General features: G+C 31.7%; 1 protein-coding gene across 1 annotated transcript; it reads left to right on the top strand.

The window, feature by feature from the left end:
• The first annotated feature begins 1,601 nt into the window (after positions 1 to 1,601).
• Positions 1,602 to 19,671, top strand: LOC138702315 (uncharacterized). The gene is made up of 3 exons (XM_069829905.1): positions 1,602 to 1,690; positions 3,485 to 3,533; positions 18,405 to 19,671. Exons 1-3 carry the CDS (start codon positions 1,646 to 1,648, stop codon positions 19,256 to 19,258), a joined length of 948 nt encoding a protein of 315 aa, XP_069686006.1. The 5' UTR covers positions 1,602 to 1,645; the 3' UTR covers positions 19,259 to 19,671.
• Positions 19,672 to 20,049: the final 378 nt, after the last annotated feature.

Raw genomic sequence — 20,049 nt, 5'->3', positions numbered from 1 at the left:
ATATCAGATGATAGATGACATTAAGATATATGGATCATATGAGGATACAAAGAGAAAGGTAGAAAATAGGAAAGTTTGGGGAATGCTAGGTTTGCAGTGAAAGACCTGCCCTTGGGCAGAACACTAAGTGAATTAATTAATCCCAAATGAATACTTTCCTCAGAAAAAAAATAATTTTCCCCTAAATGTTAACACTGTTTTACACTATAAGTACTATTCGTATGATTCTGATTTTTACTCTTATCATTAGAGAAACTGATGAGAAATTATTCACCTCTTTACAGTTTTTAAATAAAATGGACAGTTTCCTTGAAAATTAAATAAAAAGATTAACTCGTATCGTTATTTTCTACCCTTAGAAAATCTGGCAACCTTAATGGAGTGACTAAGAGACGAAACTCTGCTGTTCAGACAGAGTGTGCTTGTGCTTTCGTGCGCGGGGACGCGCTGTTGTCAAACAACACAGATTTTAAGCTTAATTTTCCAATTAACCATGCACGTACAAAATGCATAAATTGTTATTTGCCTGCCTGCTTGCATGTTTACTTTATTTATTTATTCATTCATTCATTCATTTACTTATTTACTTATTTATTTATTTATTTACTTATTTATTTATTTACTTATTTATTTATTTGTTTATTTATTTATGTACTTATTTATTTATTTACTTATTTATTTATTATTTACTTATTTATTTATTTACTTATTTATTTATTTACTTATTTCCTTATCTATCTATCTATCTATCTATCTATCTAGCTATCTATCTATCTATCTATCTATCTATCTATTTACTTACTTAGTTACTTAATTACTTATTTACTTATTTATTTGTTTATTTATTTATGTACTTATTTATTTATTTACTCACTTATTTACTTATTTATTTATTTACTTATTCATTTATCTATCTATTTATCTATTTACTTACATAGTTATTTATTTATTTACTTATTTATTTATTTATTTATTTATTTATTTATTTATTTATTTATTTATTTATTTATTTATTTATTTATTTATTTATTTATTTATTTATTTATTTGTTTATTTATTTATTTGTTTATTTATTTATTTATTTATTTATTTATTTGTTTGTTTGTTTGTTTGTTTGTTTATTTATTTATTTATTTATTTATTTATTTTTATATTTATTTATTTATTTATTTTCATGTATTCTATTTTCCCCTTCCATCTGCACAGCTATGTCACTCTTCCACTGTATAGAATTTATATCTTGCAGAAAAATGAAAAAGTAATGTTTGACCAGAAATCATCGATATATTTTCATCCATCTCCTCTCTTAAAAGAAGTTTTATTGAGAATGTAGTAACGCATTACTTGCGAGATGGTATATGTATTTTTACTGAAGGTTGTCGCTCTTTGCATTTAAAATCTCATTGTAAAAATTATCTGGCGGAAATTTCAATGAATGTCCCGGGAAGTTAAATTAGCACATTTAACTTAGACAATAGACTTACAATTCATTACATTATCATTTCACGTTTACGTATGGAAATTTTCCTCGGTAAATTATGTATTGTTTTAAGACCAAACAACTTCATTCGTACAGTCAAGTAATTATTTTTCATTCTGTTGCCAACATAGAGGTAGTGACCTGAGATTACGCTGACTTCGTGCTATGTCCTCTCATCTCGTCTCCATCATTATTATATGTCTGTATATGGTATGTATATGGTACTTTATTCTTCTTCCTCTTGCCGTCACTCCTCCCATGTTCTGAAAACAGTTCTTCACTAAATCCTCCAAGTAGATGTTGATGAGGGTAGCTGACAAAGGACATCCTAGACGTACTTCTCTCCCTATTTCACTTCCTTCTGACATTTCTTCTCCTATCCTGACGTTCACTCGTTGTTTCGTATAAAGGTTACTGAACAGCCTCTTCTCTTTCCGATCCACGCCAATTTTCTTTAGGACCCCCGTCAGTTTATTCCAATCCACTCTGTCAAACGCCTTTTCTATGTCCACAAATACTATATACACTTCTTTATTCTTCTCTAGGTATCTTTCGCCGATCGTTCGTAGCAATCCAATTGCATCTCTCGTACCTTTTCCCTTCCTGAAGCCAACTGATCTTCTTTCAACTGTTCTTTCACCTTATAACATACATGGGCATAATTTTCGGTTACGTGAGGCACTCGATTTGAAATAGTTTGTTTACTAGGAGAGGAGACTGCAGAGTAGGATGGGAAATATAAACTGCTGTGACCTGCGTCACCTTGTCGTAATCGCTAAGGCGGTCAGTGGCGAATTATTAGGAAAGCGCTTGGTTAACGCGAGAGACTCGAAAACTTTTATTCAATTTGGAAAATTAATTCGGCAGCTTTAATCATAAACCTCTTTACTATTTCTCCATCATTGAATTGATTTAAATCACAGGCGAGAAATTGCGTAACTAGCCAATAATATTCCATCACGTTGTCTACGTTTATTTTCTTGAATATTCTGGCGTTTATCAAGATTACTTAATAGATTTGCACGTTCTCGACCTAAATTAATTTCAGAAAATCATATTTCCTTTTCTACGCACATTTAATATTTTTTTTTATAAATTTCTTTTGGAAATAATACGTACAAACAACATTTAATTCCTCGTAGCTTTTAATGCAGTGTGTTTAAGTTATAATGTCATATTTAGTATACTATCCAAATGTTAAGATCATAAAATTTCTTCGGAATAGTAAGAAAAATAACGTTTAATTTGTCTTACCTTCTAATTCAGCATGTTCTTTATGACATAAGGAGTAATGTCATTGTATATTAGATTTATTAATGCCTAATAGGATTTTCGAGCATAACACACATCATATGTTCTCCCCTTCTAAACAGCAAAAAAACTCTTCCATTTCTCATGAAATAATCGTTTTCTAACGCGTACACACTGATTTGATAATGCCATTATGCCACCACTGATATTGCTTATGAAACTAATATGGAACCTGCCCACGCCTAGAAGCTACGTGAGGGAGGAACGAGGACTGTGAAGATGATGTCACTCAGAGCGATAAGCTCTGTGAAGGTCAGTGAGGCACAAATTCTTAAGTGAGGCACGATGCCCATCCATGCCTTATAACATAAACGTCGATTCAGTATTCGCAAAAGAATCTTCGCCGAGTGCGATATCAGGCTGATATTCCTGACCTCGTTACATTTCTTGGCATTATTTTTCTTCGGTATTGGAAGCAACATTGCCTCCGTAAAATCTTCAGGCTAGCCGCCTTACTCATATATTTCGTTGCATAATGATAGAATTTGCTTCTTGTCTTCACCCAAGCACTTCACTAATTCAGTGGGAATTCCATCGACTCCTGTTGCTTTCCCATTCTTCATTTCCCTAAGCGCTAATTCAACTTCTTTCCTTAAAACATAAAATCGTTTTCGTCTTCTGATACGGCTTCTTCTTCTTCTGTAGCCATTAAATAAAATAGCCCACAATAAATGAATATTTTATTTATTTCAGTTACGACCATTGGAATGCAAGGAAACGAACAGTGCACAGAAACCTACACGTAAGATATTAACAACGTAATATCTATGCAAATCAAGATTTCAGGTATAACTCCCTGTAAAGTTGATTTGAATAATTTCGAGGGAAAAATTGTTCCGGAGCCGGGTATCGAACCCGGGACCTTTGGTTTATCCAAAGGTCCCGGGTTCGATACCCGGCTCCGGAACAATTTTTCCCTCGAAATTATTCAACGTAATATCTATACTAATAATAAATCTGTAGCCAAAATTTTTCTGGTAATTTTCGATTTTCTAAAAATAATTGGTGTTAACATGTATAATTATCTATCCTGAAACCGAAAATCGCTATTTTTAAATTTTTGTTTGTATGTCTGTCTGTCTGTCTATCTGTCTTGTCTGTCTGTCTGTCTGTCTGTCTGTCTGTCTGTCTGTCTGTCTGTCTGTCTGTCTGTTACCTTTTCACGCGATAATGGCTGAACGGATTTGGATGAAAATTGGAATATAAATTAACTTCGTTGTAACTTAGATTTTAGGCTATATGGAATTCTAAATACGTTATTTAAAAGGGGGGTTATAAGGGGGCCTGAATTAAATAAATCGAAATATCTGGCTTATTATTGATTTTTATGAAAAATGTTACATAACAAAATTTTCTTTATAAATAATTTCTGATAAGTTTTATTCTTTGAAAAATTTTGATAGGACTGATATTTAATGAGATAAATGAGTTTTAAAATTAAAATAACTGGCATTTAAGGCGCTGTATTGAAATAAAAAAGAAATGACCTCGTCTATAAGGGGCCTTGGACACAACAATCGAAAGCTATGAAACATAGCCTACAGACAATGTTTCTGTGTTTGTATGAAGTAATAATATCGGAAGCTAAATTAACCGATTTGTATAATTAATTATTATTTCATCATTGGAAAGTGTAGTTTCCCTGGATGGACATAATGCTATAATGTTATTACAGTAACTTGTGAGTGAATTGAGGACAGGTAAGATTAAAATAGCTTCTTACGCACAGAAAACTTGATAGGTTATTCTGTATATTCATTTCCTGTATTTCTTAAGATAATGTTTATGAAACATATTCATTTTTATCTCAGAGAATTAACGAACAACGAGAGTGTATTGATTTAGTATGTAGTAATAGTACATTAGCTTAGCAATCCATTATTTTATAATTCAAATTTTAACTATGCTCAATTGAATCGTGTTAAAATACATAATATATATATATATATATATATATATGCAATAAATGCAATGCAAAAAAATTGGGTAATGAGCCAAGCAGATTTTGTTGCGCTGTTGTAAAAACTGTTCCTCCTGAGATTCAAGAGCTCCCACAACAAATTAAAAACTTTCTAATTCTAGTACATCCATTATCAACACACTTTTTACATAATATAATATAATATAAAATCTGTAGCCAAAATTGTTGTGTTAATTTTCGCTTTTCCAAAAATAATTCGTAATAACAATTAAGAAACATGTTAAAGGAATTGTCATTGCACCAAATGAGTTGATCTGTGGATCAAAATGATAGCATTTTAATATTTTAAATACAATTTAAATTAAGTAACATATTAAACGATTTATCCTTCTATCAAACAGGAATGTTCCCAGGATCAAGCGTCCTATTTTAATTATGTAATTACTTTATATTTATTTCTAACGGGTGCAGCGGAGCGCACGGGTACGGCTAGTTTTTATATAAAATTTAAATTGCATATACAGGGTGAGTCATTTAAGTACGAACCAGCGCGTAGCGTTTGCATTATCGTCGAGTGTTGCGCTCGTTTCCATGTACGGTTATCGTAGAATGGTTGAGATGCAACCATACATATACAGTTTCCTTAACAATTTATTCAAATGTTATGTTTTATTTAACGACGCTCGCAACTGCAGAGGTTATATCAGCGTCGCCGGATGTGCCGGAATTTTGTCCCGCAGGAGTTCTTTTACATGCCAGTAAATCTACTGACATGAGCCTGTCGCATTTAAGCACACTTAAATGCCATCGACCTGGCCGGGATCGAACCCGCAACCTTGGGCATAGAAGGCTAGCGCTATACCAACTTGCCAACCAGGTCGACAATTTATTCAATAAAAACAGTTACAAAGTTACTTATTTGCTGGTTTTGTGAAAGAAGGTCCTAAAACAGGCCGTATTCTCGGCTGTAGTTCTCGTTGTGACAATCCGGCAGTCTCCTATTGAATGTTAAAATTCAGTTCTTCCAGGGTGTGTGGATTCGTCAGTACATGCTCTGTCGATTTAGTAGAAAGCATATAAACAAGACATTTCCCTCCTCCACATTTTTATTCATTCGAACACTTTGAACATATAACTTCCGACATTCCAGAAAAACATGGATAAAAAAGGGATAGATCACAGCCATCTGCAGTTACAAGCCGGAGCATGGGTAGGTTTGGCAACGCTGAGTGCAGGCGGGCGGAGGCGAAATAAAGGCATGACGTTTGACGTTTTAGTGCTTTGATTTCGTTGTCACATGTACATTTTCGACATTAATTGATACAAAACTAAGTGCATATGATCAAATTTCAGTGTATTAATGTACGTAATTTATTACGGAATGCGAAATGGTAATTTATTTGAGTTTCAGAATAGCGCATAAGTACTTGCATACAGCCTCTTATAACTTAAAAAAAAATTAAAAACATACGTGTTTTTTATTGATGGTACAAGGCAAAATAAATAAATAAATACTTAAAGAAATGTTACTTGTACCAAAAATAAATAAAATAACGACATACTTACGCAATACTCTATTCCAATCAATTAACCATTATGTGGCTAGTAAATTGACAATGTTTGGCCGCTTTAAGTTGTTTCACCTCTGACGTGAAAGGTCTAGGATATCATAAACATTTTAATCTCATGTGCTTTTCTGTCGTGCTTTTCTATGAATATTTCAGATGCCCAGGAAGCCAGTTTTAGCCTGAACCTGGCCAGTCACCATAACAAAATTGTTATCCTGAATAATTTGTTATAAACGTTTTAAAATACGGTATAATTTTAAATAAATATAACTACAGAAAACAAGCTAAGAACGTAAATTATGCAACTAAAATACAAACATAAACAGAGGAAATTACTGACATATTATAAAAAAGTATGAGGATGTAAATACAGTTAGGTCAAGTATAAAGATCTATGAAAAAATGAAGAAACATACTTTCAGCATAATACGTAACAAAACACATCATCTATTAAGTATATGCCAATTAGCGTAAACTCAGCGAACTTTAAATCCTGTAAATACGAAGTGGAAACAAACATGTTTATAACTAATTTATTGCAAAAGAAATAATGTTAATAAACAAACCTTGAAAACCAACAAATTGAGTGTATGCACCTACAAATTATAGGTAGTTCTGACGTATAGCAGGCATTCCGAATCTTCAACAAAACTGTAACATTTATGGGATCACAAAACAGCTGTTTACAATGAACTTGAAAATGAACGGCGTAACTTTGATATAGCAGGTGAGACCCAACAATTTGGCTAGAATTCTGATACACCACAACCACTATAAAAATGTAGTTTATACAATATTTAATATTTAGAAGAATTGTCAATCACTTTGTCATTAATAATAACCGTAAAAATTGCTAATGACTGCAGCCATATTTTCATTTATTGTCTTGTTTTTATCGCCAACACGCACTTAGTTTATAATACATCAACAATTAACGTTTGGTACGACAGCGATCATAATTTTCCATCGACACACACTTATATTGTAACATTAATTTACATTGAAAATCGGCATTAGCACAAACACGCGTTCTGGAAAGTAGGCCTCCGGTTGACAGTTAATTACAGTGTTGCCGACGTATGGCTCCGGCTTGTAACTGAAGAAGCTCTGGATAGATCCATAATGAGTGAATTTAATGACCGGAGAATATTTACTCTCATGACTCCATTCTAATTTTTAAGATCATTGTACCCATCTGCGAAACCGTTTACCCTGATTAACTTCCAGTGTAAGTGGCTCCCCTATATATAAACATGAAATGAAGAGGTGGATTCTAAAACCAATTAAGTCAAAAAACTACTTTTTTCAGGAGAGCAATAAAACTGAAATAATTATTTTGGCGCTGATTGTCTGAGTAATTTACGTTGTACCACAGTCTACTATATACAGTCACGAAGCTTGAGTTTTGAGGGTGCTAGAAACAATAGACTGTGACGGTTCTATTTTGCATTGCCTGTAATGAGGCGATATTAGCGATCCTAGTGGTGAGCAACTATCTAATGTTTGCATATTTACTACGTATTGAGCTTCGCGACTGTATGTACTAGACTGTGGTTGTACCATATCCGTCATAACACAGATATGACATTACGAAATATTTGTGGCAATTACGTTTATATCTTACAATTTATAGGCGCGTGTTTTTGTTCAAAATTGCACTAAGTCATGACTTAGTTTGATTTGGAAAAAAATTCAGACTATTTCCCTATACTGGTTAATTCAAGTATGCTGTGCTAACTCAAGAAAATGTTTCACGTATTTATTACTAAATACTGTAAAACGTTTTACGTGTTAGTTTTAACATGGAATATTACATTTTCCATTTACAGAAATAAAGAATTGGAATGCAAATGCTGTGTTAACCGAAAAAAAAATATTACACTGTAGGTATTATGACAAATACTTATCTTATTACATACCATTAGTTGTAACGTAGATTTTACATTTACATAAATTGAAAATGGTTGAATTGAATATAGCAATGTTCTATTTTTACTGAATTTGAAATTTAACTTATTTATTCCTATATTAATTGAACTTAATATGTACATATTAATTTCAATATGAAATTTTACAATTTTTTATTTTTCATTTAAACAAATTGCTTTTCTTCGTCATACATACGAACAGTATTATCATTATCCCCTTCAAGTTGCTTCAGTGCTTGTTCATAAAATTGTTTGGCTTTACTATTTTCCTCGGGTATGTATTTCATCAGTTTAAGAACATCATTCCTGTTTCCAAAGCTAATGGTATTTTTTAATATTACATCAGGAATATTAGTAGCGAACTGCAACGTGCAACTACAATAGATGGACTGAAATAAAACGCACCAAACACTGCTAAGTCAGCTGTGTCGATAGTCAGTGCGCATGCGCACCGACTTAGTTGGGTTTGGAAAAAAAAAACAACAGTTGACTTAGTTGGATTTGGGAACACCGTCAATTTTGACATTTAAAATCGACATGCATTAGTTGGATTTGATTTATATTCTGTCATTAGAATTGTGTAACATGTATGTATGTATGTATGTATGTATGTATGTATGTATGTATGTATGTATGTATGTATGTATGTATGTATGTATGTATGTATGTATGTATGTATGTATGTATGTATGTATGTATGTATGTATGTACAGTATGTATGTATGTATGTACCGGTATGTATTTTATTTTATTTTATTGAGAATACATCTGCATGCCCCGTTACAGTAGTAACATTACATGCAACCGTTACAAAATGTACAATTTGATATTTACAATTGGGATCGTATGTATGTATGTATGTATGTATGTATGTATGTATGTATGTATGTATGTATGTACCGGTATGTATTTTATTTTATTTTATTGAGAATACATCTGCATGCCCCGTTACAGTAGTAACATTACATGCAACCGTTACAAAATGTACAATTTGATATTTACAATTGGGATCGTATGTATGTATGTATGTATGTATGTATGTATGTATGTATGTATGTACCGGTATGTATTTTATTTTATTTTATTGAGAATACATCTGCATGCCCCGTTACAGTAGTAACATTACATGCAACCGTTACAAAATGTACAATTTGATATTTACAATTGGGATCGTATGTATGTATGTATGTATGTATGTATGTATGTATGTATGTATGTACCGGTATGTATTTTATTTTATTTTATTGAGAATACATCTGCATGCCCCGTTACAGTAGTAACATTACATGCAACCGTTACAAAATGTACAATTTGATATTTACAATTGGGATCGTATGTATGTATGTATGTATGTATGTATGTATGTATGTATGTATGTACCGGTATGTATTTTATTTTATTTTATTGAGAATACATCTGCATGCCCCGTTACAGTAGTAACATTACATGCAACCGTTACAAAATGTACAATTTGATATTTACAATTGGGATCGTATGTATGTATGTATGTATGTATGTATGTATGTATGTATGTATGTACCGGTATGTATTTTATTTTATTTTATTGAGAATACATCTGCATGCCCCGTTACAGTAGTAACATTACATGCAACCGTTACAAAATGTACAATTTGATATTTACAATTGGGATCGTATGTATGTATGTATGTATGTATGTATGTATGTATGTATGTACCGGTATGTATTTTATTTTATTTTATTGAGAATACATCTGCATGCCCCGTTACAGTAGTAACATTACATGCAACCGTTACAAAATGTACAATTTGATATTTACAATTGGGATCGTATGTATGTATGTATGTATGTATGTATGTATGTATGTATGTATGTACCGGTATGTATTTTATTTTATTTTATTGAGAATACATCTGCATGCCCCGTTACAGTAGTAACATTACATGCAACCGTTACAAAATGTACAATTTGATATTTACAATTGGGATCGTATGTATGTATGTATGTATGTATGTATGTATGTATGTATGTATGTACCGGTATGTATTTTATTTTATTTTATTGAGAATACATCTGCATGCCCCGTTACAGTAGTAACATTACATGCAACCGTTACAAAATGTACAATTTGATATTTACAATTGGGATCGTATGTATGTATGTATGTATGTATGTATGTATGTATGTATGTATGTACCGGTATGTATTTTATTTTATTTTATTGAGAATACATCTGCATGCCCCGTTACAGTAGTAACATTACATGCAACCGTTACAAAATGTACAATTTGATATTTACAATTGGGATCGTATGTATGTATGTATGTATGTATGTATGTATGTATGTATGTATGTACCGGTATGTATTTTATTTTATTTTATTGAGAATACATCTGCATGCCCCGTTACAGTAGTAACATTACATGCAACCGTTACAAAATGTACAATTTGATATTTACAATTGGGATCGTATGTATGTATGTATGTATGTATGTATGTATGTATGTATGTACCGGTATGTATTTTATTTTATTTTATTGAGAATACATCTGCATGCCCCGTTACAGTAGTAACATTACATGCAACCGTTACAAAATGTACAATTTGATATTTACAATTGGGATCGTATGTATGTATGTATGTATGTATGTATGTATGTATGTATGTATGTACCGGTATGTATTTTATTTTATTTTATTGAGAATACATCTGCATGCCCCGTTACAGTAGTAACATTACATGCAACCGTTACAAAATGTACAATTTGATATTTACAATTGGGATCGTATGTATGTATGTATGTATGTATGTATGTATGTATGTATGTACCGGTATGTATTTTATTTTATTTTATTGAGAATACATCTGCATGCCCCGTTACAGTAGTAACATTACATGCAACCGTTACAAAATGTACAATTTGATATTTACAATTGGGATCGTATGTATGTATGTATGTATGTATGTATGTATGTATGTATGTATGTATGTACCGGTATGTATTTTATTTTATTTTATTGAGAATACATCTGCATGCCCCGTTACAGTAGTAACATTACATGCAACCGTTACAAAATGTACAATTTGATATTTACAATTGGGATCGTATGTATGTATGTATGTATGTATGTATGTATGTATGTATGTATGTACCGGTATGTATTTTATTTTATTTTATTGAGAATACATCTGCATGCCCCGTTACAGTAGTAACATTACATGCAACCGTTACAAAATGTACAATTTGATATTTACAATTGGGATCGTATGTATGTATGTATGTATGTATGTATGTATGTATGTATGTATGTACCGGTATGTATTTTATTTTATTTTATTGAGAATACATCTGCATGCCCCGTTACAGTAGTAACATTACATGCAACCGTTACAAAATGTACAATTTGATATTTACAATTGGGATCGTATGTATGTATGTATGTATGTATGTATGTATGTATGTATGTATGTACCGGTATGTATTTTATTTTATTTTATTGAGAATACATCTGCATGCCCCGTTACAGTAGTAACATTACATGCAACCGTTACAAAATCTACAATTTGATATTTACAATTGGGATCGTATGTATGTATGCATGTATGTATGTATGTATGTATGTATGTATGTATGTATGTACCGGTATGTATTTTATTTTATTTTATTGAGAATACATCTGCATGCCCCGTTACAGTAGTAACATTACATGCAACCGTTACAAAACGTACAATTTGATATTTAAAATTGGAATCGTATGTATGTATGTATGTATGTATGTATGTATGTATGTATGTATGTATGTATGTATGTATGTATGTACCGGTATGTATTTTATTTTATTTTATTGAGAATACATCTGCATGCCCCGTTACAGTAGTAACATTACATGCAACCGTTACAAAATGTACAATTTGATATTTACAATTGGGATCGTATGTATGTATGTATGTATGTATGTATGTATGTATGTATGTATGTACCGGTATGTATTTTATTTTATTTTATTGAGAATACATCTGCATGCCCCGTTACAGTAGTAACATTACATGCAACCGTTACAAAATGTACAATTTGATATTTACAATTGGGATCGTATGTATGTATGTATGTATGTATGTATGTATGTATGTATGTATGTACCGGTATGTATTTTATTTTATTTTATTGAGAATACATCTGCATGCCCCGTTACAGTAGTAACATTACATGCAACCGTTACAAAATGTACAATTTGATATTTACAATTGGGATCGTATGTATGTATGTATGTATGTATGTATGTATGTATGTATGTATGTATGTATGTATGTACCGGTATGTATTTTATTTTATTTTATTGAGAATACATCTGCATGCCCCGTTACAGTAGTAACATTACATGCAACCGTTACAAAATGTACAATTTGATATTTACAATTGGGATCGTATGTATGTATGCATGTATGTATGTATGTATGTATGTATGTATGTATGTACCGGTATGTATTTTATTTTATTTTATTGAGAATACATCTGCATGCCCCGTTACAGTAGTAACATTACATGCAACCGTTACAAAACGTACAATTTGATATTTAAAATTGGAATCGTATGTATGTATGTATGTATGTATGTATGTATGTATGTATGTATGTACCGGTATGTATTTTATTTTATTTTATTGAGAATACATCTGCATGCCCCGTTACAGTAGTAACATTACATGCAACCGTTACAAAATGTACAATTTGATATTTACAATTGGGATCGTATGTATGTATGTATGTATGTATGTATGTATGTATGTATGTATGTATGTATGTACCGGTATGTATTTTATTTTATTTTATTGAGAATACATCTGCATGCCCCGTTACAGTAGTAACATTACATGCAACCGTTACAAAATGTACAATTTGATATTTACAATTGGGATCGTATGTATGTATGTATGTATGTATGTATGTATGTATGTATGTATGTATGTATGTATGTACCGGTATGTATTTTATTTTATTTTATTGAGAATACATCTGCATGCCCCGTTACAGTAGTAACATTACATGCAACCGTTACAAAATGTACAATTTGATATTTACAATTGGGATCGTATGTATGTATGTATGTATGTATGTATGTATGTATGTATGTATGTATGTATGTACCGGTATGTATTTTATTTTATTTTATTGAGAATACATCTGCATGCCCCGTTACAGTAGTAACATTACATGCAACCGTTACAAAATGTACAATTTGATATTTACAATTGGGATCGTATGTATGTATGCATGTATGTATGTATGTATGTATGTATGTATGTATGTACCGGTATGTATTTTATTTTATTTTATTGAGAATACATCTGCATGCCCCGTTACAGTAGTAACATTACATGCAACCGTTACAAAATGTACAATTTGATATTTACAATTGGGATCGTATGTATGTATGTATGTATGTATGTATGTATGTATGTATGTATGTATGTATGTATGTACCGGTATGTATTTTATTTTATTTTATTGAGAATACATCTGCATGCCCCGTTACAGTAGTAACATTACATGCAACCGTTACAAAATGTACAATTTGATATTTACAATTGGGATCGTATGTATGTATGTATGTATGTATGTATGTATGTATGTATGTATGTATGTATGTACCGGTATGTATTTTATTTTATTTTATTGAGAATACATCTGCATGCCCCGTTACAGTAGTAACATTACATGCAACCGTTACAAAATGTACAATTTGATATTTACAATTGGGATCGTATGTATGTATGCATGTATGTATGTATGTATGTATGTATGTATGTATGTACCGGTATGTATTTTATTTTATTTTATTGAGAATACATCTGCATGCCCCGTTACAGTAGTAACATTACATGCAACCGTTACAAAACGTACAATTTGATATTTAAAATTGGAATCGTATGTATGTATGTATGTATGTATGTATGTATGTATGTATGTATGTATGTATGTATGTATGTATGTACCGGTATGTATTTTATTTTATTTTATTGAGAATACATCTGCATGCCCCGTTACAGTAGTAACATTACATGCAACCGTTACAAAATGTACAATTTGATATTTACAATTGGGATCGTATGTATGTATGTATGTATGTATGTATGTATGTATGTATGTATGTATGTATGTACCGGTATGTATTTTATTTTATTTTATTGAGAATACATCTGCATGCCCCGTTACAGTAGTAACATTACATGCAACCGTTACAAAATGTACAATTTGATATTTACAATTGGGATCGTATGTATGTATGTATGTATGTATGTATGTATGTATGTATGTATGTACCGGTATGTATTTTATTTTATTTTATTGAGAATACATCTGCATGCCCCGTTACAGTAGTAACATTACATGCAACCGTTACAAAATGTACAATTTGATATTTACAATTGGGATCGTATGTATGTATGTATGTATGTATGTATGTATGTATGTATGTATGTATGTACCGGTATGTATTTTATTTTATTTTATTGAGAATACATCTGCATGCCCCGTTACAGTAGTAACATTACATGCAACCGTTACAAAATGTACAATTTGATATTTACAATTGGGATCGTATGTATGTATGTATGTATGTATGTATGTATGTATGTATGTATGTATGTACCGGTATGTATTTTATTTTATTTTATTGAGAATACATCTGCATGCCCCGTTACAGTAGTAACATTACATGCAACCGTTACAAAATGTACAATTTGATATTTACAATTGGGATCGTATGTATGTATGTATGTATGTATGTATGTATGTATGTATGTATGTACCGGTATGTATTTTATTTTATTTTATTGAGAATACATCTGCATGCCCCGTTACAGTAGTAACATTACATGCAACCGTTACAAAATGTACAATTTGATATTTACAATTGGGATCGTATGTATGTATGTATGTATGTATGTATGTATGTATGTATGTATGTACCGGTATGTATTTTATTTTATTTTATTGAGAATACATCTGCATGCCCCGTTACAGTAGTAACATTACATGCAACCGTTACAAAATGTACAATTTGATATTTACAATTGGGATCGTATGTATGTATGTATGTATGTATGTATGTATGTATGTATGTATGTATGTACCGGTATGTATTTTATTTTATTTTATTGAGAATACATCTGCATGCCCCGTTACAGTAGTAACATTACATGCAACCGTTACAAAATGTACAATTTGATATTTACAATTGGGATCGTATGTATGTATGTATGTATGTATGTATGTATGTATGTATGTATGTATGTACCGGTATGTATTTTATTTTATTTTATTGAGAATACATCTGCATGCCCCGTTACAGTAGTAACATTACATGCAACCGTTACAAAATGTACAATTTGATATTTACAATTGGGATCGTATGTATGTATGTATGTATGTATGTATGTATGTATGTATGTATGTATGTACCGGTATGTATTTTATTTTATTTTATTGAGAATACATCTGCATGCCCCGTTACAGTAGTAACATTACATGCAACCGTTACAAAATGTACAATTTGATATTTACAATTGGGATCGTATGTATGTATGTATGTATGTATGTATGTATGTATGTATGTATGTATGTATGTACCGGTATGTATTTTATTTTATTTTATTGAGAATACATCTGCATGCCCCGTTACAGTAGTAACATTACATGCAACCGTTACAAAATGTACAATTTGATATTTACAATTGGGATCGTATGTATGTATGTATGTATGTATGTATGTATGTATGTACCGGTATGTATTTTATTTTATTTTATTGAGAATACATCTGCATGCCCCGTTACAGTAGTAACATTACATGCAACCGTTACAAAATGTACAATTTGATATTTACAATTGGGATCGTATGTATGTATGTATGTATGTATGTATGTATGTATGTATGTATGTATGTACCGGTATGTATTTTATTTTATTTTATTGAGAATACATCTGCATGCCCCGTTACAGTAGTAACATTACATGCAACCGTTACAAAATGTACAATTTGATATTTACAATTGGGATCGTATGTATGTATGTATGTATGTATGTATGTATGTATGTATGTATGTACCGGTATGTATTTTATTTTATTTTATTGAGAATACATCTGCATGCCCCGTTACAGTAGTAACATTACATGCAACCGTTACAAAATGTACAATTTGATATTTACAATTGGGATCGTATGTATGTATGTATGTATGTATGTATGTATGTATGTATGTATGTACCGGTATGTATTTTATTTTATTTTATTGAGAATACATCTGCATGCCCCGTTACAGTAGTAACATTACATGCAACCGTTACAAAATGTACAATTTGATATTTACAATTGGGATCGTATGTATGTATGTATGTATGTATGTATGTATGTATGTATGTATGTACCGGTATGTATTTTATTTTATTTTATTGAGAATACATCTGCATGCCCCGTTACAGTAGTAACATTACATGCAACCGTTACAAAATGTACAATTTGATATTTACAATTGGGATCGTATGTATGTATGTATGTATGTATGTATGTATGTATGTATGTATGTATGTACCGGTATGTATTTTATTTTATTTTATTGAGAATACATCTGCATGCCCCGTTACAGTAGTAACATTACATGCAACCGTTACAAAATGTACAATTTGATATTTACAATTGGGATCGTATGTATGTATGTATGTATGTATGTATGTATGTATGTATGTATGTACCGGTATGTATTTTATTTTATTTTATTGAGAATACATCTGCATGCCCCGTTACAGTAGTAACATTACATGCAACCGTTACAAAATGTACAATTTGATATTTACAATTGGGATCGTATGTATGTATGTATGTATGTATGTATGTATGTATGTATGTATGTATGTATGTATGTATGTATGTATGTATGTATGTATGTATGTATTTATTTATTTATTCATTTATTTATTAACACTACAATTGGATATACACCCGTGGCAGTTATATATAATACACAATAATACCATTACAATTATACAATAATTACTTACTTATTGGCTTTTAAGGAACCCGGAGGTTCATTGCCCCCCTCACATAAGCCCGCCATTGATCCCTATCCTGAGCAAGATTGATCCAGTCTCTATCATCATATCCCACCTCCTTCAAATCCATTTTAATATTATCTTCCCATCTACGTCTCGGCCTCCCCAAAGGTCTTTTTCTCTCCGGCCTCCCAACTAACACTCTATATGCATTTCTGAATTCACCCATACTTGCTACATGCCCTGCCCATCTCAAGCGTCTGGATTTAATGTTCCTAATTATGTCAGGTGAAGAATACAATGCGTGCAGCTCTGCGTTGTGTAACTTTCTCCATTCTCCTGTAACTTCATCCCTCTTAGCCCCAAATATTTCCCTGAGAACCTTATTCTCAAACACCCTTAATCTCTGTTCCTCTCTCAAAGTGAGAGTCCAAGCTTCACAACCATATAGAACAACCGGTAATATAACTGGTTTATAAATTCTAACTTTCAGATTTTTTTGACTACAGCAATAAAAGAAAAATAAAAAAATAAAATAAAATAAGCCTAAATTTATTCCTAACTATAAATAAGTAGATGCAATAAACCTAGGACTATAAATAAAAACTGTTCTATAATAACGCCTACAATAAGCAAAAGTAAACCTAACTTATAAGTACTTCTATTTCACCCAACTATTACCAATTTAAGTAATTACAAATCAACTTAATTACATATCATCTTAATTAATTACATATCACCTTAATTTATTTACATATCAACTAAATTAAATATAATCTTAATTAATTACATGACACAACTTAGATAATTACACTGCACCTACAGTTACATTTTCAGTCTAATCTTCTCAACCTTTCCTTAAATGTATTGTATAAATGTAATGTATAGGAGAACATACTAAGCAGCATAGATAAAGATCACCAAAAACGATTTAGTTGGTTTTGGAATCCACCTATTCAAATAGAGAATTGAGCGACACTTTTATACTTGTTTCCCTGGTACCACGAGTGACGTCAGAGTAAACTTTTGATGTCAAAACATTACAATCTTTCTCTTTTCTACCTCGATCATAGATGTTTCACGTCTAAAGTGAATATGGTTTACACATGTACTATAATTTTTGTCTACGAGCATGTTCCTTGCACCTGATAATGGAATTCAACTGTTACAGGATTTCCGCTGGTAAAAAGTAATAGCATTGCCGAATCATTCAAGACTCAATTAAAACCTCATTATCGCAGAAAGAAGCAGGCTCAGGCAGATATCTCTTGGGATGACTTGGACAAACTTAAGAATGTAACCTATAACCTAGACGTTGATTTGGATAAGATTGGTAAAAACGCAATAAATTTCAGATACGACGACACTGAAGAATCCAAAACAGGAGACAATCACGTTGGAAATGATCGGCAGCAACAAAATAAATTCAGTAAAGAAAGACAAACTCATTCCTATGATGTCGATATCAGGATTGATGAAAGAGACAAAAATAAACCACATCGGTCTAAGAGTTCAGATACCCGGGCGTCGCCAAAATTTAAATCGAGGCATCGACACAGGCAAGGACATAAGCGAAAGACAAATGTAAAGCCAGTACAGAAGAAGCGAATAGTGTACGAATACCCTCAATCAGACATAGCACACGATCCAGATACAATGCAGCACAGGGGGTCCTTTCGCAGAAGAATTACAAGACCGAAAAAGTTTTACGATGGATTTGACACCAATCTCAACGAAATATCTGAACCACAAAACTACGTGCCTTGGACTCCAAGACAACAGGAGGCAATTTTATCGCTGCTGCAAAAGTTCCGAAAAATGTTGCTATGGCCCCAATGGAGGCAGATGCCGCAATGGCACGATGTTTCAAAATGGCTCAAAAAGTTCCAATTATTTCCAATTACATTGTTGAGACCACTACCTAACATGCCACCTTTACAGCTGAAAATGAAGCCAAATAAAATATCCAGAAACATCAGAATGGAATCCACATCCACCGAGGCTACAAAGTCGAAGAAAACTTAGAGTACCAAGACTAAAAAGGAAGAAAATAAGAGTTATAAAAGTTGTAGCTATATATATTATTGCTTATTTCCTCTGTTATTTGCCCATTAAGGGTAAATTTGGCCCAGCAGAGAATATACATAGGAGGATCGAAAAGTAACGCACAACAATTTTTTGTGTTAACGTATTTGATAGGTAAGCAAAACGGCAGCATGGTACGCCGAAACTAACTGATTATTCATAAAATACAAGAATCTGAAGTTACTCCAATAGTCACGTTTACTTTCTGATTGTGTCTCAAATGCTCGAAACAAACCTGAAGTTTACATAATCATTGAAACAAATACTGAAAGCTGTTATTAAGTCTACTGTATATGAACCATTAATATTGAAACAAACTGTATATCTACTCAACTGTAACTTATTGCATATTCAATTAAAATAAATCGTTTATCCTAACATTATATTCCAAGAGGAAATTTCCAGAAATAACATAAGACACCCTATTACTTAAAAAATACTTTCCTGAAAACCTCACTTTCGTTTCATGTAAATATGTGTAAAATAATTTTTGTGATTGTTGTTTGGAAGGAAACTCAATATTCTGTATTTTAAGGTGCAAAATTAGTAATACAGTTCATGAAAAGATGCAAAACAGTTGCCCCACCTCACATACACAATAACGTAAAAACACTATTTCGCAACACAGTAGGCATTTTGCGAACAATTGGCCTTCTAGGTCACCAGACATAAATCCAGGTGATTACCTACTGGTTATGGGGTTATCTAAAAGAAAAGTATTTCTTATTAGC

The sequence above is a fragment of the Periplaneta americana genome, chromosome 6 (assembly GCF_040183065.1).
Source record: "Periplaneta americana isolate PAMFEO1 chromosome 6, P.americana_PAMFEO1_priV1, whole genome shotgun sequence".
Lineage (NCBI taxonomy): Eukaryota > Metazoa > Arthropoda > Insecta > Blattodea > Blattidae > Periplaneta > Periplaneta americana.
Note: the sequence above shows the minus strand (reverse complement) of the source record. Positions and strands in the feature narration are given on the sequence as shown.

What these genes read in the sequence shown, in the direction of transcription:
- LOC138702315 (XM_069829905.1), top strand. Translation starts at nt 1,646, where the DNA reads ATGTCCTCTCATCTCGTCTCCATCATTATTATATGTCTGTATATG. An exon ending in TTATTATATGTCTGTATATG is followed by an intron (nt 1,691 to 3,484) that starts GTATGTATATGG and finishes TATTTATTTCAG; the next exon opens with TTACGACCATTGGAATGCAA. An exon ending in CAGTGCACAGAAACCTACAC is followed by an intron (nt 3,534 to 18,404) that starts GTAAGATATTAA and finishes CAACTGTTACAG; the next exon opens with GATTTCCGCTGGTAAAAAGT.